This window comes from Ambystoma mexicanum, chromosome 11 (genome assembly GCF_040938575.1).
Source record: "Ambystoma mexicanum isolate Mex_15411 chromosome 11, UKY_AmexF1_1, whole genome shotgun sequence".
Classification (NCBI taxonomy): Eukaryota; Metazoa; Chordata; class Amphibia; order Caudata; family Ambystomatidae; genus Ambystoma; species Ambystoma mexicanum.
This window is the reverse complement of record NC_090934.1, coordinates 188,519,238-188,542,334: the sequence shown is the minus strand read 5'-3', so window position 1 is coordinate 188,542,334 and position 23,097 is coordinate 188,519,238. Positions and strand designations below refer to the sequence as shown.

Here is a 23,097-nt window from a genome sequence, read left to right as displayed (position 1 = left end):
GAAAAGTAAGCCAGGAGCTGGAAGAAGCTCAGAACTTTATTTTGAACACTGTTTCTTTGGTTGCTGACATCCCTACACATTGTATATCTTTAGTTGTGAGGGCAAGTATAGGTTTTGGACACAGATGGACTTTTGAGTTGATCTGAATGACACAGACTGGCCTTAGTTTCTTTACGAAGCAAAATCCCACCTTAGCATAGGGCAGGTTAGGTCTTACTCCATCTGACATGTAAGAAATAATTTCCGGAAAGTGAATCTGTTGTCTGTGTCTTACCTCATGATTCCTTCACAGATATCGAAGGAGTGCCAGCGGGGCAAATACTGTGGTGCCACCAATGGGGCAATGTGCATGGCTTCATCATATGAGTCTTGCAAGAGCCTAAAGAACCTAAAGAAATGACATTACGTGTCCCGTTAAGGGGCGCTCGCTAGAAAAAGGGAAAGAGTTATTGTTCTCTTATGCAGTGTATTCCTATTCAGTGCTTACTCGTGTGCAGTCTGATCTTTGGTCTTGCTGAGAATGACAGCAGCATTTTTTCAAAGAATCTTCCTTGTGGTGTGTCAGGCTCCATTTTGTGAACTGCATTTAAAAATGGATGCCAAAATTGACACGTGATGACTGACATGCTCGCTGATAGTCATGGAAGTGTAGTTTAGGACATGGAGATAGACAACTGTTTACTTCGTTTATTCATAACTAAATAAAAAATGAGTCTTCCTTTCTGTGTGTTAGGCACGACTGTGCTGTGTATGCACCCAGCCTCGGCCCATGCGCTTTTGCAGATGTCTTAGCGACACAATGGGGGATTTCGTGTTTCGATGATTGAGTGCGGTTGCTGTTGATATCAGGGCAGGTTGACGCTATATTATGGTCGATTATCACAACTAAAGTCCACGGGTTAATACGTACTGTCTCAACCCACTACAATTTTAACACATCATAAGACAGAACACAATTATTGTAAAAGTTATTCCTCAAGCTCAGTTCACTGCAGATCTCTAAATGTCCCTACAGAATAGCTCTCTATCCCTGGGTATGTATATCTAGCCCTGATAGTGCGCTGTTGTATCGCCTATCAAGGTTAGGGGATAGAAGAGAAGCTTGCCCTATCCTCTCTCACTACCTTTCTCATGTACTAAAATTTGGAGCACACTATGGAAGACAATTCTTCATATTTTTATTCTTATTGCTTCCAATAAGTGTGACTTATCAATTTGCTAAAAAGCATGTGAACATCTGGACATTCAGCTCTTTTCATATGCATGTCCATCTAAGCTCATGCTGTTAATCTAAAATCTAAAGATATGACTCAACCTGGCTCACTATTATTCTTGTAAGTGAAGGAGGTTGGGTAATTGGCCTGAACCAATGTAAGTCAACCGGTTTCAGCGGAATTAGACCCACTCTCTGCTTTCTTCAGGACTTGTGCCCATACATATGGCGAACAGAGAAACAAAACTTAAAAAAGACAGTTTTCAAATTCGTTGTCTTGCGCTCCATCAGTCTTGTTTGGGGAGGGCATCTCACTTATGTCGTGGGACATTTCAATTTTCTTTTTCAAAACCTCTCAAGGAGCCTCTTATGTATTTTGTTATTATGGTCCCTGTATCTTCATGGGTGCATCAATAACTCTCTCTTGGTTTGTAACCCCAGAGCGCGAGTGCTTATCGTTGGTGGGGTGTTCCGATTGTGACGAATTGGTAACCCGCTTTATTTTTTATATTTTTTATGTGGAAGCCAAATTTCGATTCATTAGGTGAATTTGTGTCTTTTTCGTACCGCCGTTTCAATCACCTTGTTTGTTCTTGAAGGCGAGACTCGCGATCAACGTAAGGTTTGGTCGTACCAACTCTATAGGGAACTGAGCTTGAGGAATAACTTTTACAATAATTGTGTTCTGTTTAGGATGTGTTAAAAACGCTATCTTATGGTGAGCATCTACATGATAAAAAGTTGACTGCCAGTGCACAATGCCATTCTAATTAACAGTGACAATTCATACACTGGACACCACAGTTTATTTCTCTCCCACCTTACTCATGGCAAGGTGTTTTAAGTTAACTTCCTATGATGGCGTTGGGTATTGCAGACTCATTTTATAATACCATTTTCTGTAATATCACAGATGTCACTATTTATGCAAATAAATGGGTAGGGGGACACACCATTTGCCACCCACGGCCCTCAAATCCTAAGGGGGCCCTGTCTTGGGGGTTCCTATTTTCTGCCGTGGTCGGACCAAGCGTGTGTGGGCTTCGCTGCTGAGGGTGAGAGTTGTGAAATGTCAGTAAAACAAGTCTGGCCGCATACTTGCTATGAGCATCCGAGAAAATCCTCGGTTGCACTCTCTCAAACCCTGCATGAGCATTTCTCTCATTCTCTGCAGTCACTCCACTCCCTCAGGGTCTCTCCCCTTCCTTCTTACCCACCCCCTGCTCGTAGCCGAGAGTTTCTCTCTTTCCTTGTGTCACTGTCACTCATTTCCCTTCTTACCCGTTCCCCGCTCTGCTCTGCTCTGTTTATTGAGGGCTGCTGGCGGTATCTTGTTATCAGGCGGGACCGATGCAAAGGTGACAGCCTTCTTTCTCAGCCACGCGTGGAGTCCAGAGGAGAGAATGAGGTACCCAGAGATGAGGCTTCTGCTCGGGTTCCTCATAGTGGCCCACCTCGGAGAAGCAGGTACCACTGACATTATTCACTCTATGGGCGGGTGAGAGCAATGCCAGCAGGGAGCTGGGGGCGCAGAGGTGGGGGCAGAAGGGGTATTTAGGACTGGTATTCAGCGGTTGCTAAACACGCCCAAAAATAGTGCATGAGGCCAAAAGGTTTCTTAGAAAGCTTCCTCTGACTCACCCAGACAGAAAGTGGTCAAATCCTCTGGTGTAGGGGCGACAACACTCTAAATGTAGTTTTGGCTTCGGGTCGTGTAGCTACGTTATACTATGTTACATCTTTATAAATAGCATTACATGTCTCCATCGTTTTGAGATAGTGATTTCTGGTAATGAAAATAATTTGTTTTCTTACATAGCGCTTTACACCAGGCTCGTCCGGGTTTTAAGCGCTTTCATAGCAGGTTATTATGAGCCCATTTACTGGTTCTTAACATATTGGAATCACCAGGATAAAGGGCTGAGCAATTCCTACTGCAGGATGGAAACTTACAGAGCACGCTGGCTCCATGTCTGAGGCAGGTTCTTAACTTGTGAGCTATCTATCCTTTTCTGGCGTTATGCAGGTGTGTTTTAAAATGTATTATTACTTGTCCTAAATAACCCAGTAGACAATGAAAACGACTTTTTAACTCCATGAAAAATCTACTCTCGACTTCCAAAAGTAGGAAGCAAAATACATCCCACCTTCAAACCGAATCTGGACCCCTGCATATATGGAAACATGTGAGAGAAGCACCTGTCAAGGGGGTTTGTAGGATCTCCTCCAAAGGAATTATGACATTTTTTTGAAAATTCAATCATTTTAAAATATTTGTCCGTGTTTGTTGGCCGAAATATGGATACTTTATAAAAAGAATTGGAATCCTGACAAGTATTTGGCCATTTTCGGAAAAGGCCTTTAATGCACAAATTGCCCCATTTTAGAATGACATTGCCCTTGTAGTGGCAGTGGCGACTCTAGGGATCATTATTAGGGTGGGCAAACTGGGGGCGCAAATATGAGGGGTGGGTGCGGGGAGGGCACAAACAAATATGAAGTTTGATCCTTATATCCCTGAAGAAGTTTGTGGAGACACCCGAAACACTTTGCGGAAAAATTGCCATCTTGTTTATTAGGATAACTGGCGTTAAAGACATTTGAATGAAAACATTTATTTCTGTTTATATATGGTCAACGTGACTGGGTTGTCCAACTTTGGGCCTTGAGGGCCGGAATCCTGCCGGGTTTCCAGGATCGCCCTCATTAATATTCAGGAGGAAAAGTGTGCACACATTTAGAAGCATTGTATGCAAATTTATCTCATGAATATTAATGGAGGCATCCTGAAAACCTGGCATGGATCCGGGCCTCGAGGCTTGGAGTTGGACAACACTGGAACAGGCCAAATAGTTTTTTAGTAAACATATATTTTACCAAGCTACTTGTATTTATTATGAAAGGTGACAATATACAAGTTCACAGTAGCTTTAAAAGGTTTGCATCAAGGTAATGGTCACCCTTAAAAAGTAACATGTTCAACGGTTGGAAAAAGGCCTTTAAAAAAGTGACATTTGGTTTTACAAGTTTTTACTGTGTGATTTTCTTTGAGCACATTTCATCATCCTTTGTTGTTGTAGATCCAAATCAGTTGATGAAATAAAAACATACAAAAATAGATGAATATTCTGCGATCACCCTCTACTCTTTCCCCTCAGCAGGTACCTTCAGGGTTCAGCCCACAGCACCCTGAATTATTTGCAACTCCAACGTGTCAATTCTGCAGTCCTCCTTAAAGTGCCTACTCAATGCTTTAAAAAGATAACCCAGAGCAATGTTCCATCTATCCCCTCTCCATTATTTCAAGTTAACAATAATAAAAATATGACGTTTTAATCTAGCACTTCTTGGCAGATACCGCCCTTGTCTACAATCTGTAATAATATTTACACTATCCAATTTAATTGTAATTAAATTGACCATAAAGTGGTCTTAAGTAGCGCACCTCTGAAATTTGTAGTGGCCTTAGGGCGTGTGGTTCTACAAAAAAAAAAGGCTAGTGGTTATAAGCGAGAAGGGAGGTGTGAAACACGTGGCGCTTATGAGTGTGGTCTGGAAGTAACATGTGGCATTTATTCTCGGGTAGGTGTTGCATCCCAGGGAAAGAGCTCTAAATCTATTAGATGACAGTGAAGGGACACCGAGACCACCCCAAGTAGGGCACAGTATATGATAGCGCCAAAGATGCAGCAGGCCATGAGATGAGCTCTGATCCGCCTGCTCCCCTGAAATTCCTGTGGTTGGGGTGGTGCAGGCAGGTGTAAATCAGCCATGAGGGTTTTGGTCCTTGTGAGTAGTTTAAGGGTGCGACTAGAGTGAACAGTGAGTAAAGCAGCTGGGGAAGGAGGAGGCACCAGAGGATTTCAGTGCGATACTAAAGCGGCAGAGTTCATGTCATGTTGCTATCCATCGAGATGTGGTGTTGTTACTGGTCTGTGTTTCATTTTATGCCGATTGTTGGGTGGTGTGTTTTATGTCTGAGGGGTAGAAAGAATTGTGGAAACTGAACCGAGTTCCATTCTCCAAGGTTTTCTTAATGTAAGTGTTGTGCACACACGTATTGCACGTCAGTGAGGCTGACCCAAATGGATCAGTCTCTATTTTCACTGGGTATTAGTGGATAGTGCTCTGGTCAGTCTTTGTGTCCAGATTTGTGACTTAAAATCCAAGTGGTGCGTCTCTTGGGTGTTGCAGGACCATGCTGGTTCATTGGAGTGGTTCTGGGGAGTCTTACACAGCCCCAGCAATCTGGTGGCTAGAGATTGAAAGGTCGGACTTGTGTGCACTTTGTGGGGTGGCATGCTTGTTAGTCTGTGGTCCATTCTGAAGCCTGTTTATGAGATTTGTTTTCGAGTCACCTGGGCATTGAGCTCCATGGTGTGGTTGATAGGAAAGACAAGAAGGATCTTCAAGGTAATCAATTGAGCAACTTCTGAAGGATACAGGGCGACGTGGATCCAACCATAATTCAAATGTGTGATTGTAGGTTGCACAAAGGTTTCAGAGGCAAGCGCTTAGTCAGAAATCATTCAGCCAGTCATCCTTAGTCTGAAAATATATGCTTACATTACTCCTGCACTGAAGTCCATATCCTGGCTCCTGACAGACAGTAAAGGGTCAGCTTTTAAACATTGGCTTGACTCACTGGCAGGGAATATTGGGCTGGGGGCCCCAAATAACTGTGGAAACTGTAACCTGCCATTCTGCCTTAGGTCTGGGATGTCGATTCACCAAAATGCCAGGGGTAGCGGAAGTGACATTACAGGCCTGATGACATCACATGAAGTGATGTCACTTGACCTTTCACCCGAATGGCACCAGTTCCTCTTTTTTTATTTTTTTTTATTTGGTTTTATTGATTTTGACATACAAAACAATTCTCTCGCATTCGAACAATGTGTACTCATACATGCTTAATTGTGCGTCAGAAAAACAAGGAAAGAAAAAAAAATGAGATAAAGAGAAAGCAGAGAAAGGGCTGTACCTAATGGTACCATACCCCAATTTCGGACCTCCACAGTTCGTTCTCGCAGTTAAGTTAGACAAGTCAGAACAAGATACTTCTCTCGTTCCCCTTCTGCTGGTTCCCCCTCCCCCTTGTCCACTCCCCGCGGGCTGAGTCTATAGTTCACAGTGGTGACGCGGGTTTGTGCGTTCATTCGTGATCTTGTGTGTTGACGGGTTTTTCCTTGACGTTTTGGTTTGTTTGAGGTCTCCTTTATTGGGGGGTGTTTCTATGCATTCCATTCAATTTCTTTGATCTTTTACTTGGTCATCTGGTATGTAACTTTTAGCGTCAGGGGAGGTGTGACTGTTTTACTGGGGGTGTATGTGTTTTAAACTAGGCTTGGGCAGCGCCTTCCCCATGTGCTACATCAGGAGCGTATTTATTCAGGAAATCTGTCCATAAAATATCACATAGTGTCGATTTACCATGTAGGGATGCCGTTAATTTCTCCATGATCCACATGTTCATGGCTACATTGACCCATTCTTTTTCGGAAGGGGTTGTGGCAGATTTCCATTTTATTGCTAGTAACGCTCGGGCGGCAAGCAAAAGATGTGGGGCCAGTCCCTGTACTCTTCTTCATTCATCCTCGCATTCTTCAAACCCAAACAAGACAAGGTGAGGATCTGTGAGTCTCTGGATGCCATCTATGTCCCTGATCCATCCCAGGACTTCGTCCCAATAGACCTTAATTTGTGGGCATTCCCACCACATGTGCCAATAGTCAGCGATTTTCCCACATTCACTCCAACATAGAGGGTTAGCTGTTTTATACATTCTGGATAGCCTACTTGGGTCATATTGCCACCTATGTAGAAGCTTGACGGCATACAATTTATATTGGGATGATATCGAGGTTTTGAATGTTGCACGGCACATTTTATCCCATGTGTCATTGTCAATGTCTGTCCCCAGGTCCTTTTCCCATCTCACTCTGAGATGGTCTGTGTTACCGCTTCCTGCCTCTATTAATGTGTTGTACATGATTGATATAATCCCTTCATGTTCGTTCTGGTATCGAATAACTTTTCAAAGGGGGTAAGTTCTCTGCTCAATTTATCCTTCCATTCCTGTTTGGTCAACACTCCTTTTATCTGTAGAAAGTGGAATGTGGACAGTACTTTTATTCCTAGCCTTTCTGTTAGTTCCGGTAGTGTTATGAAGGATTTGCTCCGCACAAGCTGGCCCACCCTTTCCAGCCCTGCCTCGTACCAGGTCTGAAATCTCTCAACATTGGGGATATGATTGTTTATACCCGGGGACCATAAGTGGCTTAATGGTGATGGCTATGTGGTGATCTTTCTCATTCCTGTGCCTTCTTTCCATATTGCCCAAATAGTTGCTAGGATTGGATGTGTCTTGGACCTAGTCAATATTCTCCTCCTCAGGGCCCATAACCACTCAGACCGTTACCGGGTGGAAATAATGGTAATCCATTGCGATCCACTGTGTTCACTCTGATTGCGTAAGTGAGGGATGAGTGCCCGTAATTGGGCTGCTTGATAGTATCGTTTGAGGTCCGGGAGGCCTACCCCGCCTTTGTCCTTGGGCAGTGTCAGTGTGTCATATGCTATTCTACCCTTTTTTCCCTTCCACAGGAATTTTAGGATCGCCTTCTTAATCTTCTGAAAATAGTCCTTTGGGATTTTGATGGGTAGCATTTGTAAAAGAAATATGTCAATTTTAGTTCGATGAAATTTACTGTACACCAGCGATCTTTTAGTCAGTGAGCTAAGACCCTTGACATTAAGTGTTCCCACCCTTATGGAGCCCCTGCTATCGGATTCAGCGGTCGCACACTATACATTTGTTTCCAACGGTTTCTTCTAATCTCAAGTAACCACGTCACATTTTTGTTCATTCAGTGTTTTGCACTAGCCAATTCTTCGATATTTCCCCTTGCCCATGTTTCCGCCCCTCTCCCCTCCCTCGCTCCCTCCCCCCATATGGTGGTGTTCGATCGGATTCAGTTGATGGCACTGGCCCAGTATCGAACCACGAGTGGGGACTGTTACCTGCCGGTCCCTGTACAAAAATAAAACATCAAATTACTAAATGAGCCCCCACTAACCCGTCCTTGGAATCGCTATGCGGTTTCAGTTAGAATATTAGTCACTGAGATCTTACCTCAAGCAATGTCTATGCTTGGTATTAACGGGCAACATATACCTTAAAAATACCATTATTATCGGAAGTCAGTTGTCGCCATCAGGTGAGATGTTGCCTCTGCAATATTTCCTCGATCCTTTCACCTTTTTCACCTTGGACCTTGGATATGCCATGCCCTCCCCTCCCTTGCGGGTTCCTGTCAATCTTCTTCATGATCTTGTGCTCCAAGAAAGTCCGATATGCATGCCTTGATGTCTTTCTCTGAGCTCAGTCTAATCCTTGTGCCGTCATGTTCAAAGGAGAGGGAGAAGGGGTAGCCCCAGCTGTAGCAGGTGTCCTGTTCTTTCCACCACTTTGTGAGGGGTCTACACATTTTCCTGAGAGCTAAATTCAAGGAGGAGAGATCTTAATATATCGCTATTTTTTTTCCCTCTAGGGTGATGGTGCCTCCACTCCTCGCCTTCTCCAACACTCTGGCTTTATCTCGGTATCGGTGGAATCGCACCAGGACCATTCTCGGGCCCCCAGGTGGGCCACCTGCTCTGTGGATGCGCTCCGTTTTAGGTTCATCAATGGCATCGTCTGTTATGAGGAATTTAATGATATTGTGTCGCTTTGAGGTCTTCCTCCGCCTCCCCTTCTTGTTCTGGAATTCCGAAAATGCGCAAGTTATTTCTTCTCTCCCGATTTTCTAAGTCATCCATCTTAAGTTTGACCTTCTCCTCTCTCTGCTCCAGACTCGTTATCCTATGAGCCAGCTGCGTTTCTAAGGTGTCTAGTGAGGCTTGGTTGTTCTCCACTCCTTCGTTCCTATCTTCTATGCTATCCAGCCGTTATGTGAGTTTATCAATTTTGCCACCGATATTGGCACCCATGTTTTTTATTTCTGTCAATAAGGCCACTATGTCACCTTTTGTGGCAGCAGTTTCGGCACTCGGGGCCGGCAAAGTGAAGAGTCGTTGGGTTATATGCATAGGTGGCTAGTTTCTGTTGTGCGTTCATGCACCTGATTCACGCCGTCCAGTGTCTTCTTTGAAATTTTGGATTGAGGTGGCACCACCACTGAGGAAGTATATGAGGAGGCACACGCCCCAGGTATGGGGGCCCAACCCTCAGTCTAGATGATGCGTCTTATGTTGTTATGCTTCTCACTAAGTAGTGGTCTCTTGGGGGGAGCACTCCAATAAGGGACCCAGCTTTGTTTTGAGACTTTTCTGTGACCCCGTCAGATCTCACTGTTGCAGGGGGTTTACGGTGTTCTGATTGTGTATCTTCCACCCCTTGCCATATCCTCTATGCGTTCCCGCGTGTGGAGACTCTGTTTTCCATACAGGCGTGGAGCTTGGCGTGTTATGCGCTGTAACAGTCTTTGTATTAGATTTACGTGCGTAGGAGGTGTTGGCTAGGCCAGGATTCCGTGCGACCACAGAGGGTATCCTGTTCTAGTCCACAGGGTACACGCCGGCCTCTCGAGCTGACCCTCGCACCCGGTTCGGCTCGCCCCGCGAGGAGGCAGTCTTTTCCCCCTCAGAGCAGCACGGTCCCAGGGGTACAGTCTCACGGCCTCCGCGGCCGCCCCGCCCATGCTGCCACTGCTTGGGAGGAACCCCCAGTGCCTGCGGGGCCGGGCGCTAACTCCAGCAATATGTCCAGTTCAGCGCTGCGCACTCTCCAAGCTATGATGCCGAGTGTATTTGGCCGACACCGCTGTGTGGTCCGGGGCTTGGACGGCCAGGGCCGCAGTTCGTTTTGGTTCAGGGCTAAGTGCGACTTAGTGCCACAGCGTACGTGTCGTTGGTGGCTGATAATTGTCTCTCTCTACTCAGCACCAGCTCTTCTGATAACGTGATCAATGCCCCTCTCCATGCCGTGTCCCAGCTTCGCTCCAGGTTTTTCCTATCTCCGTACGAGTTTCGATTCACCTCCGGTTTTGCTGATATTCACGTGTGTTACGCAGCTGGATAGGGGATCAGGGACATCGGTTTTTCTCTGTGATTCCTTGCGCGGTTTTCGACAGGGTTTTTCTCATGTGAGGCTAGACATCATCCCCTTGCACATTCCGTCGAATATACTTGAGGGGGGGTCTGAAGTGGGGCTCAATCCACTTTTCCGGGATCTCAGGTCGGAGCTCACACAGAGGAGTTGTTCATGTGTGCGCCCCCTGGTGGCCAACCCACCAGTTACTCTTTAACCCTGGTGACATTACCGGAAGTGGCGTCTGGGTGTAAAACAGAGTACATAAATGTGAATGTTTTAAAATACCAAATACGTACTTAAGCAGAGAATAATATTTTAGATACCAACCACATTTAAACAAAGATGCTGCCTTCATATGCCATTGATGGGGTCATGATGTAATAGAGTTAGACCCAATAGTACATCCTAGGCTGAGGCAATATTGGTTCTACCATCGCGTTTGGTATTTGAAGATTTGAATATATCTTTAAGCAATAATTATGACAAAGCATAGAGCAATTTTGGGGTTGTGCTGTGACTGATTCTTGTTGAAATGGACTCGGACAAAATGACATTGATGGAAAGCCCTGCGAAGATGTAAAACAACATGAAAGTTGTAAAATAGGGAAAGCTTTACAGAGAATGTCATTGTATCAACTACAAAGGGGGCTAACCACACACTTGAAGAAATATAAGGAGATACAGTCCTTCGTGATGAGATTCTCAGGGCCGAAATATTGTTTCATTTAGTTAGATTTATATCCGCTTTCATCTTAATTTACTAGGCTCTCAACAAAGGTGGGGTACCATAAGAGGGATCCATTGGCAAGAAAGAAGTTGTCAGCTCTGTAAAAAGCTGGGGCAGGGAGAAACGCTAAAACATTGGCTGATTGTCTGTAGTGCAACACTAGGGCTGACCAAAATATGGTTGAGAAAGTTCCTAATGAGATAAGAGTATTTAAACAGTGAGGTCATGTGGGCTAGGCTCTTGTATGGATACTCTATCTCAATGACCATTGCATTAGTGAATATTTTAATGGTGATACACCAACATTTGGGGGAAAAACTTTTCTTGATTAGTCCACCATACTTAAGTAGGGAAGGTAGTAATTTTTCAGATAGGTGGAAAATGTAATCTTGGGGGTTAGGAAGGGTGGCGCTAATAGGTATGTAGTATATGGTATTATATTGTATTGTGTTAAATGAATTAATGACTGTAATGCTTGTTTTAGAAAGTTGTGTCTGAAGTAATTTACTGCCATTTGTAATGAACTAATAGTTGTGAAGTATAACATTTTTAACAAACTATAAAGCCAAGAAAATAGGCTAAGGCCCTACCATAGATATGATACTTCAGCATTGTATGGCCAGTTACTTCCATATTATGCCAATTATAGCTGAATGTCGGCTATTGTCATTATATGAAAAGTTGATCCTGTACATTGCCAGTTGCAGCGATAATCAATTGCAAGTCACTTTCTGGTCGCAGGAGTATTCATTTTTTAATTAATCATGACTTGTTATTTATAAACAGCTTTAGCTGAAGCTCTGTACATAGCGAATATTTACATACAATTATTCTCCCAACCAAAGTTGGTACTCAGTTATTAACCTCAGAAGAATGAAGGACGGAGTTGGCCATGCCTGGATTTGAACATGCGACCTGCAGATCACACACAGATCACAGCAGCGAGTGCTCAACCCATTGAGCTATCTTGCCGCTTTGCTATTAAAAATGCAATGCCACCATGAGAAAGCATATAAAAAATGGCTGCACAAAGTGGGCCAGACACGTAATAACACTTATCATGTTTGCTGTAGCCTTGATGATGCACAGTAAAAAATGCTACGCCACAGTAAAACATACCTAGACTGGCAGCACCAAAATGGCAATCTAACCACATAATAACACATATCATGCTTACTCTATCAGAGCTGACCAGAAAAATATACATCACCACAGGACTGGCTGCACCCCAGTCTAGCCAGTTAATTACACTTATCATGATTTCTTTATTAGAGATGCCCAGTACAACATTTCAAGCCACAGTAGGAAATGGGTAGTCTGGCTTCAGCAAAATTCTAGTCTAGACATGTGATGACACTTATGATGCTTACTTCAATATAGATGCCCAGCCAAATATGTCATGACACAGTAAGAAATGGCTAGGCTGGCTGCACTCATATGTCAGTCAAGACAGGTCATTATACTTATTGTGTTCACTTTATTTTATTTATTTATTTATTTATATACAGCAGGAACAATGCTCGTTTGAACAATAAAGAACATACAATAGATACGAAATCAGATTTGACAGGAAGAAGTGAGCTACTTACAATGAGGTGAGTTTGAGGGACATTATGACCAGGTTGTGGAGGGGGGTAAATGGAAAGGTCACCAGGAACAATACATAAGTGGACATACATAGATTAATGACAACCAACGTTGGCAATTGTTAAGTGCGGATAGGCGATACGGCCTGCTGTGCTCGCGACGTGACCATGATGGGTGAAGTGCTAGAATGGAGGCAGAGGAAGTGAGAGACAGAGGCAGGATAGGGGTGAGGGAAACATTTTAGCTAGCAGTCAGATGAGAGGTAGGTTAAGAGGGTAACTCAGAGACGAGGAGGTAGGCTTTTAGTTTGCTTTTGAACAAATCTGTGTGGACTGTTTCTCGGATGTCCTGGGGAAGAGCATGCCATGCAAGTGGAGCAAGAAGAGAGAAAGAGTGGAAGCAAGAGGAAGTATAGGTGAGGAGCCCACAAGGGTAGTCGAAGAGGAAGAGCAGAGATTACCAGAAGGCTTATAGATTTGGATAGAGGAGGATAGATAGTGGTGCCTTACCGTGGATAGATTTGTGAACCACAAGACGCAAATTAAATCTGGACCTGTTTTGCATCATCAGGCATTCATGCCTGGTGACGGTACAAGGATGAAGTTGTGAAGTGAGGGAGTTCAAAGAGAGTCCTGCTAGCGAAGTTAATGATCTTGTCGAGAGGACAGAAAGCATAGTTGGGGGTCACAGTAATCCAGTTAAGAGAAGACAAGAGTGGTTTAGAGTTGCTTGGCAGTGCTGAAAGGAAGGAGGTGCCTGATTTTCCTAATATTTAGGAGGTTGAGGCGCGCTGATGTTCCAGTTTTGGAGATGAAAGTAGAGAAGGTGTGCGAAAGGTCATAGATGACGCAGCGGTTTCTAGCTGAAGAAGAGTAGGGAAGAGTGTCAGTTGGGAACTGCTAGGCAGAGGAAAAGATGAGCGAGAGCTTTTGGCAGGGAAGAAGAATACCTCTGTTTTGGTATAGTTTAGCATCAGAGAGTGCAAAGCCATCCAATATTTAATTGCAGAGAGACAGCTGGAAGTTGTTGTTATAGAGATCAGCAGAGAGTTCAGGAAAAGAGAAGATTTGGGTGTCATCCAGAAAGAGTTGGTACGAGAACTCAAAGGAGGAGATTAGGGCCCCAAGAGCAGAAGTGTGGAGTGTAAAGAGGAGCGCATCCAAGCAGAGCCTTGTAGAGCACCCAACAGTTAGAGGAGTGAGTTGAGAGGATTTGTTGCTCCAGGAGACAGAATTGGCGAGGTGAAAGGTAGGTTTCAACCCAGGCAAGGGCTTGATTGCGAATCCCAAGAAGAGAGTATTAAGGTGATAAGAGTGATTGACAGTTTCAAAGGCAGCAGACAGGTCCGGGAGAATTAGGATAGAGGATAGGTTTGAGTGCCTAACTGAGGCGATAAAGTTGGACACATCATGAGAGCAGTTTCCGTGGAGGAGCGGAAACTTGCTTTTAGGGGGTCTCGAAGGTTGTGGTTGTCTAGGAAATTAGTGAGATGGTTGAACACAATCCTTTCAAGCACTTTCGAGTAGTGCAGAAGGAGAGACAAAGGTCAAAAGTTAGCCGGTAGGTTCAGGTCAGCACCTTGCTTTTTTAGGAGAGGGATGACCGTGACTGTTTTGAAAACAGAGGGAAAGCAAGTGGATTCGAAGGACAGGTTGAAGAGTTCAGTGAGGTGACAGGCCACTATAGGGGCAATGGGCTTGACTAGCTGAGGATAAAGAGGGTTTGATGGGGCATACGAGGGGTTATTCTTCATCAATGGAGACAGCACTTTGTCAATATTAGTGTGACTAAAGTGGGAGATGGAGGCAGAAGATGATGGTAGAGTAGGTGGAGTGTACAATGTAGGAGGAGGGAGTGTTGGGAAGGTCAGGAGAGAGTTTGTAATTTTGGAATTTTTTGCAGCAAAGTATTCAGCTAGGTGACAGTGGAGTTGATAGTCATAGACTTAGGAGGACTAAGACGTGAGTTTAGAGTGCCCTGTAGCCGTCGAGGATGATTGGAGTGAAAGTCAATGAGGGTTGGGTAAAATTCCATTTTCGCTCTATCAAGGGTGGACTTGAGAGAGTTCAGGGCAGAGATGTAGAGTTGCAGGTCCTCATGTGAGTGGGTACACCATAATTTGCGCAGCAGCCGACACATGTCTGTGAGGAGAGAGCATATGAATGGGATGACCCATGGTTGAGGATGCTGAGAAAGTAAACAGTGGGAAGTGAGAGGAGAATGAGTCATAGAGTAGGGATTGGAATCTGGAGAAGGCAGTGTTGGTGGAAGAGGTATCGCGTGTGACGGAGGAGAGTGAGAACTGTAGGTCGGAGAGAAAGAGGGAATGGCAGAAGGTTTACATTTCCTTTTAATAATAGGTGAAGCAAGTGGTGAGGAAAGGTCAGAGGGTGTAAAGGAGATGGTGGTGGAAACAATATGGATATTATTATAGATAGTAAAAGTAAGCTTCAGAGTTTTCAGAGACTTTCGAAAACCTTCTCCCTTTTAATTGGAGACATGCAACCACTCCAGTAACATTAAAACGTTCAACAATGGAAATGAAAGGCTTTTCATCATATGCGAGCACTGTTGCTTTAACTCAAAGTGCACATTAGTAAACATGATACATTTCCATTGTACATTACAACTTCCACAACGATGAACAACTTCTACTCGCTTCCACTCTTAAGCAAGCCATTTTAGATCTAGTATCAGTTACCGGCAACAATGCAACAGTGAACCCTGATGCCAAGCTTCACTCATCTGCTCCAGAAACACTGCGGGCTGCTTCAACTCCCTGACTTCTGCTTCTTTTTCTATAGCTTTAGGCACCCTTGGGACCCACAGCCCTCTGCAGTAAAGCTATCTTTGTTCTTGCCACACCAACCTTGAGTTTCCCGTGCTCCTCTGTTCCTCGGCTTGCTTCTTGCTATGGGCCTCAAGCTTCAGTTTGGCTGTGCAATTACAGCTACTAAGCGCACCTACGAAGACTTTCACTTTCATCACGTCTCTCTCAGTGCACCCAAAGCAAGGCAGGGTTTGTGAACACAGGACCCTCTCAGAACCTGCAGGTGAAATCTGTTCTCTCCTTGTCCCGGCGTCCCTTAAGTAATCACACTTCCTCATGAAGTGCTAGGCGTGTGCTCATCTCCTTCTACTCCTACTGCCAGCCTTCCAGCTCCTGCTCCAGCTTCTCACCCAGATGCTTTTCCCGCTCCCTCTTTCTTCCCCATCCTGCTGCAGCCTTGTATGCCATTTAGGTGGGGCAATTTATTTCAAGTGCAGGCTATTATTGTTAATTGCCTGATCCTGGCAAAGGCTGTTTGGCTTAATTGCCTGTCATTTACTTCTACATGCCTCTTCAGCCCTCTTCTTTGTCTCAGTCTCTATGGGATTCTGGGAAATGTTGTTCACTTTCTGAAAGTTAGGTTTTCTCACTTCTTGTAACTTTTTAAGGGTAGATTTAATTCCCTTAGTATTTTTAAAAGACCGTTTATGGGTTTCACTCTTTTTAGAGAAAGAAGGCATAGACAAGGCAGCATCCCCGCCATTCCTTGTGGCATACCTTTGGTATTGAGGAGGGTGTTCATTTTTAGGAATACAAAAGATTTGTTCTTTTAGTATAACATATTGCGGGATTACCACGTTAGAATGCACCATCTCAGTTTTACCAGGACGTTGGGAGATGTTAAAATGACAATAAGTCATGATCTCTTCTGGCATGGTGTTAAGCGTATTCCTTTTAGAAGAAATAATACTGTGTCTCATCCCACAGAATCTCTTCACTAGCCTGGGCCCTGTCTCCACCCAGCTGACCCTCACATAGTACACCACCCTCATGGTTGGGATCAGAAAGCGTCTGCCCTCGCCTGGCAACCTTTGAGGAGACTTTAGGCAGGGTTTTAGTGAGGGATCCGCAGAATTCTTCACACAGGTTATAACACTTATTATGCTTACTTTATTATAGATGCCCTGTACAAAAAAAGGCATGCCACATTAAGACATGAGTAGACTCACTGTAACGAAAATGCCAGTCTGGAGAGGTAATAACACGTATCATGCTTACTTTATCATACATGCACAGAAAAATATACGTCAGGTATTTACACTTATCATGATTGCTTTATCGGAGATGCCCAGTACAAAATGTCAAGCCACAGTAAGAAAGGGCTAGTATAGCTGTAGAAAGATGCGAGTCTAAACACTTTATCGTCGCGCCTTGAAACCCTTGTGTGTAGGCGCATTACAAATGCCATATCATATCATAAGCAATAATCACCCGTTCCACAGACTGGAACGAGTGGTAACGGACTGGAGCCCAAGTTAATACACATGAGCACATCGAGGGCCTTTAACGAGTGTCCCCAGTACCGTTACCACCCGTTTCAACCCGCAAACAGGTGATTATTGCTTAATTATGTGTCGTAAATAATGATTGTTAGCTAAGATCCATAAAACTCTTAAGCACCTTAACTAAGATCATTGATCAATACATTAGACAGTTTAATGAGGCCATTGCAATTAGCAAGACATGGTAATAGGCGAGGAATGCCACGACAGCTAAGAGGGCAGCAAAAGTCTGTCTCCCACCCCTCACCCTACTACCTCTGGCTCAGTTCGCAGGTCCCAAAAAGGCAGCAGGAGTTGCTTCCCCTGTAACAAGTTCCACAGTAGAGAAGCCAGGAAGTGCAAGACATATGGACTCCGTCTCAATTTTTCAATTTCCGACCAGCAAACTTAAATCACTCTGTCCTTTCAGACTCAAGGGGGAGTCTCAGTCAGTCCACATGCCTTCAGATTAAGCAAGACTTTTAGGATAGCTCATTTCTTAATTACTTCAAGCTTGCTACAGGACACGCCTCACACAGCAAACAACCCAGCAGCGTCACTTGAGCGCTGATTTTGATTGTCGTCTTGGGTAGCCCATTTGGAGGATGGGCTTCGGTGGTGAAACAGGGGGGTGTGGCCCCAATCAACACTTATTCCAGGCTCCAGGCTCCTGTCCAACAGTGTGACTTGAACACTGTCTTTGGTGCATCGCGGGCGTGCTCTGTATCCCTTTTAGGGACCGGGATGCGGCTGTGAAACAGGGCGGCGTGGCCTCAATCCCCAATATAAGCATTTAATGTAGATTGAACAGTTTGACAAACCAGTAACATCTTTAAATGTATACTCTGGGATGACATACTCAAGGGAAGGGAACAATAATGGCAGTGTTTTTGATGGTTATTTCCACATAAGAACACAGATTAAAGAAATCAATTAATGGGTTAAGAAACATAGTGAGGAATTGCCATCTGGCAAGGGTCTAGAAGACCTGGCTTTTTTTTTTTTTTTTATCAATTCATAAAATGGCAGGTAATTCCATGTCTGAATGGGTGGCCTGCTAATCAGACCCCCTTTCATTAGCTCTATGATAAAAGCATAACATAAACCTGTGCCATGCTGCCTCAGTCTCTTGATCTGCAGCGCAACCAGTGCAGGTTCAGAGATCACAGTGGCCTTGTTTGACAGCTGCAGTGACAGCAACGTCACTGCAGTGTGGAGGCTGTATTTAAATATGCACCTCTGCCCCAAAGCCACATACATGAGAGTTACTAACCTGGTGGTAGTTGTACACTTTAATTATTTTAATTTATTTATTCATTTTATTTGCATTTTTAAAGCGCTCACATAGCCCGCGGGCATCGAGGCGCTGTTACAGGAACTGTTTGTTAGTTGCGTAATTGTTTTTTTGTCTTAGTTGCGTATTTATAACACGCATAAATACCCAGAGGTGTCTAAGCGTGGACCCGGGGTTCGAACCTATGTTGCTTCGTGTCGTCTTGCTTCCAAGGTGAACATGTTGCCACTGAGCTATCCTCCCGGGACAAATTATAAGCCATACCTGAGTTTAGGTTATGGTAGCTAGTATTCCTCATAATTATTAAAGCCACATCTAATTGGTATAATATATGTGTCAATATTGTGAGCATAGGCCAGCTATCGACAGGCTGTATCACCTCTCTCTCCAGCAAGACAGTCCCTCAGCAGGAGCTGTCATGGGAAGCAGGAATCAAAGGGTACACCCTTCAAAAAAGAATTAGCCTCACACCAGGGGTTGCAAGGGAAGGGGGGGTAGTGTAGACAGAGGGACCTCAGCATAGTTGGATGAAGGTTCCACCATCTTGTTTCTCTCTGTACTTCTCTTTCCTTCTTGTCCCCTCACCTTGATTTAGCACCAAGCACATTAGGTATGATGTCAGAGAAGGCAAAGACCACTTGTCTCAAAGACATGGATTGGACCATTTAAATCAGAATTGCTTTTGTCCAGTCACCTGCCTGTGAAAGAGTGGCTCATCACTTCCTTCTTTGATTAATCTACGGACTTCAACACTTCAAGAAGAATTTGTTGGGATCATGTTGGGGGGGGCAGTCCTTCCCAAAGTCCTCCAGTTGTGAGGTGAAAACAGGTGTTCCAAGGCAGAGGAAAGCTCTGCTCACTAATCAATGCCAGGCCGCAGGGAGTGTGAACTACTGGTGGAGGAAGAACTACCTCTCTACCAGCTACACCGCAATCAAGAACCTCACTGGAGGTGTAGGAAACCTACAGGTGTTTGGCAGCCTCCCCTGTGTTTGGGAGAACTAGAACAAAGACTTTTCTTGTACCTGAGATCCTGGATTAGGACTCACAGTAACCTGAGAGCCAGACCATCCCGGATTCATTTGTTTTCACCCTCAAACTGCTTCACTGTGCGCATTTCGGGAAAGAGCTTTTTGGATAAGAGCTGTTGTGGCTGGACTGCTTTCTGTGTGCTCTTCATTCTATGGACATTGCGACTGGTGAAAAAATCGCACATTTCATTCTGTTTGCCTAAGCCCCACCTCTTTACCCAGCAGCCAATATTACCACGAAGCCTGCGCATTTCACGTGCGTGCATGTCATGATTCCTGCCCCTCATGTCCCCAGCCCTCCAAGATGTCAGGCTGGAGCCAGGCCACAATCACCTACATGGCCCTCAAGGGCCTCTCCATCCCTCTAAAGACCCACTTGGAGCCAGACCTGGCGCTTGTGGCACCAGGCTCACTCACTCCCATAGGATAACATTGGGGATTGGACTTGTAGTGCATTGATAGGGACAAGATGGATGCCCCCACATATTTCGGTTCCCAGAACTGCATGTGCAGTCTAGTCTTTTGGGTGTGGTTCAGCCCAGAGACACCTGGGATACCCAGAGACTATTTAAGCCACGCCCAGGCTGAGAAACATGCTTTGTGTTTTCTGCACCTGCACGTGTTCGGATCGGTCTCCAGTAGGCCTGCATCTTTCTTCTGCGCTCAGCTCCTGCAAGAACAAGAACACCGTTAGGAACAGCCTTACCTTGCGGAGCTTCTGCCCATCAATCATTGCTCCTTCTGTTCTGCGGGCATCTTCGGCGGTGTCATTCCCATCCTGGCACGCCGCTTCCTAAGGAAAAGGGAAAAGAACAGAAAAAAGGCATTAGTAAGCATTCAGCAAATCTTCGCTTATTTTTAAAGACTGTACGAGCTTCAAACGCTTACCTGAATCCCAGCCACTCTGGGGGAACTCTGTCTCCGGAACTTCTCATCCATCTGCAAGAGGGAAAAGACACTCCAGGTTAGCATGGAAACAACTAGAGGCGCCGCATACCACGCTTACTCACCGCATTTCTTCTTCATAACCGGCATCCACGCTGAAAACGTCGCGGCACATAAAAGACACAGAAAAAGAACTCAGTTCAATACAAATACGAAAGGGTCGCATCGTGCATTGCGCTCTCACTCACCTTCAGCGCTACTCATCTCAGCAGCACGTCGCAATGCCCGGACGCCGGCCATCATATAAGGAAGGAAAGGAACGAAGTTAGAGAACAGTTCAAAAGACTCATTATACTTACCTGTCGGACTCTTGCCAGTGAAGTAACTAGGCAGCAACTAGCTTGCATCAATCAACGCGCCCCTGCGCTGAAAGCAGGAGTGAAAGCACACTTTTCCAAGAAAACAAGGTGAGCTGTGGATCAAAGGGAAGGGTTGGACCCCGGGGAAGAAGGGGTTCAAGCACACAGAGACAATAGGGAGTTAAACTCTACCAATCCTGTGTTTCAGGCCTAGTCTCCAGTCGAGTAGACTCCAGGGAAGGGTTCAAGGTCGTAAGCGGTCAGAACAGGATGAGTGACGTCCCAATGGCTACCAGGTGAGTGTTACAGAACCTCACATCAAAATCCACTTGGGCGTCATGGAAACGTCAGAAACCAGTTAGCCCCCATGTTGGGGCAGCTACGTTCCAAAGTACATGCAGGAGACCAACACCCTGAGGAGAGAGCTGATAGTAGCCAAAGAACGCACTGATGATCTAAGCCGGCAACTTCTCCAGTCACAAGCAGGGCATGCACCATTGCTGGGAAGCGTGCCTTCAATGCCAGCACCATTAGCCAATCCCGTTCAGATAACCCTTCCTGGGGCAGTTCCCTTGGCCCCACCCGAACGATTTACGGGGGATCCCAAGAGGTTTGCAACGTTCATGAACCAGTGCCGCCTGCACTTCCTTTGTAGACCAGGGGCCTTTCTGAATGACCAATCACGGGTCGCTTTTGTGATATCCTACCTGAGTGGTAGCACCGCGGACTGGTCTGTACCCTTTGTGGCCCAAGACGATCCTTTGCTGCATGACTTCAGGGGCTTTCAGCAGGAGATGGAAAAGCTGTTTGCCCGTCGTACTCATGGGCAGGCATTAGACAACGAACTTCTGTCCCTATGCCAAGGGAATCAAGACCTATTAACATACATAGCCACGTTCAATGGACTCGTAGATGAAGCAGAATGGCCAGTGGAGAAGAGAACCACGTTATTTCATCAGAGGTTGCGGGGGGAGCTCAAGGATGTTCTCGCACAAGTAGTGAACCCCCTGAAAGACTGCTCAGAATTCATTGACCTTGTTGTGCAACTGGATCATAGGTTGCAGGACCGAAGAGCAGGTCGAACCAGACCAGACCCTCGCCCTATGTATGTGTGTTCAAAGGACAATATCGCCCACACAACGGAAGGTTCAGGAGAACCAATGCAAATCGGGGGGATCAGATCCCCCTTGACTAAAGCGGAAAGGGATAAAAGGAGACAGCAGCAGTTATGTCTGTACAGTGGAAGGCACTGGCGTAACAGGGGCCCCCACAACCCCCGCGGTGCGGGGGGCCCCTCCAGCACATGTCCTGGGAGGGGGCCCCAATAAAAAAAAAAAATGAAAATATTTTTTTCTAAAAAAAAAAAGTTTCTTTTGAAATTCACTCTGCATTCATAAAGAACATTTTCTGAAACAGAAATTATTTCTTCATGAAGGCAGAGTGACTACAAAAAGAAACTTTCTTTTTGAAGTCCTAGGGCCTCCCTACCCCATGACATGGAAGACCCTAGACTGGAGGCCTCCATGTCATGGGGCGGGGGGAGCCCTATGACTTAAAAAAGAAATAGTTTGTTTTGAAATCATTCAGCCTTCATAAAGAAATTATTTTGGTTATGGTTCAGTCCTTAACTGAAATAATTTCTTTATGAAGTTATAGTGGGCCTCATCACGAGTTGGGTGGTAACGCCGGTGGTATTGCCACCGGTGCTATTAGCCCTACCGCCAAACCCCCCGGCGCTATTAGCACTGGATCACGGGTTTGGCGGAACGGTTAGTGCCCATTCCCCATTGGGCCCCTTCGGGAATTCCTCATTCGCCATTGGGCCTAATGGAGAAAATTCACACTATTACCGCCAGCAGATGTCCCGCTGGCGGTAATAGCGCCGAAAATCAGCTCTGAGCCTGGGGGAAATCCGTCAAGGACATGATCTGGCGGACCATTAAAACCGTCAGTAATAACACTACCACCGCATTTAAGGGTTACCACCAGACTTGTGATGAGGCCCAGTGACTTAAAAAAGAAACAATGGGGCTCATTCTGACCATGCCAGTCAGGAAACAATGGTGCTGGTAAGCTTACAGGCACTGTTGTTTCCAGACCGGCATATTACAGGTCTGCCTGCCAGGGCTGCCGTGCCCGACAGGTCTGACCCTGCCAGGCACAGCAGCCACGGTAGGCAGACCCGTCACAGAAGCACCGGCACTGTTAACAATGGTGCAGGTGCTTCTGTGTCCCCATTCCCGTGGAGTCTGAGGATTAACAAAATTACCGGCGCCTGAGTCAGGTGCTAGTAATTTTTTAAGGGTCAGGCAGCACCCCGCCGGTAGCACCGGCACAGTTACCGCTGGACCCGTAATGAGCCCCAGTTTCTTTTTGAAGTAATAGTGCTCCCCTCAACTCCATGACGTGTGCATGTGTGAGTCTATGGTGAAAGGGTGCACACTTAAATGTATAGGTGGCTGCCTGTGTGTGTATGGTGAAAGGGTGCACACTGAAATGTATGGGTGGCTGTCTGGGTGTGCCTGCATGGTGAAAGGGTGCACACTTAAATGTATAGGTGGCTGCCTGTGTGAGTGTATGGTGAAAGGGTGCACAC

General features: G+C 45.4%; 1 protein-coding gene across 2 annotated transcripts in view; it reads left to right on the top strand.

Moving 5' to 3' along the window:
• The first annotated feature begins 2,373 nt into the window (after positions 1–2,373).
• The window catches only part of LOC138503207 (pancreatic secretory granule membrane major glycoprotein GP2-like), a 964,255-nt gene continuing 943,531 nt past the window's right edge, over positions 2,374–23,097 (top strand). Inside the window, exon 1 of one of the 2 annotated variants that reach the window (XM_069622794.1) lies at positions 2,374–2,680. In XM_069622794.1, the coding sequence (XP_069478895.1) occupies positions 2,617–2,680 (64 nt within the window). In that variant the 5' untranslated portion in view covers positions 2,374–2,616. The remainder of the gene's footprint in view (positions 2,681–23,097) is intronic. The other variant, XM_069622793.1, reaches the window with a different exon arrangement.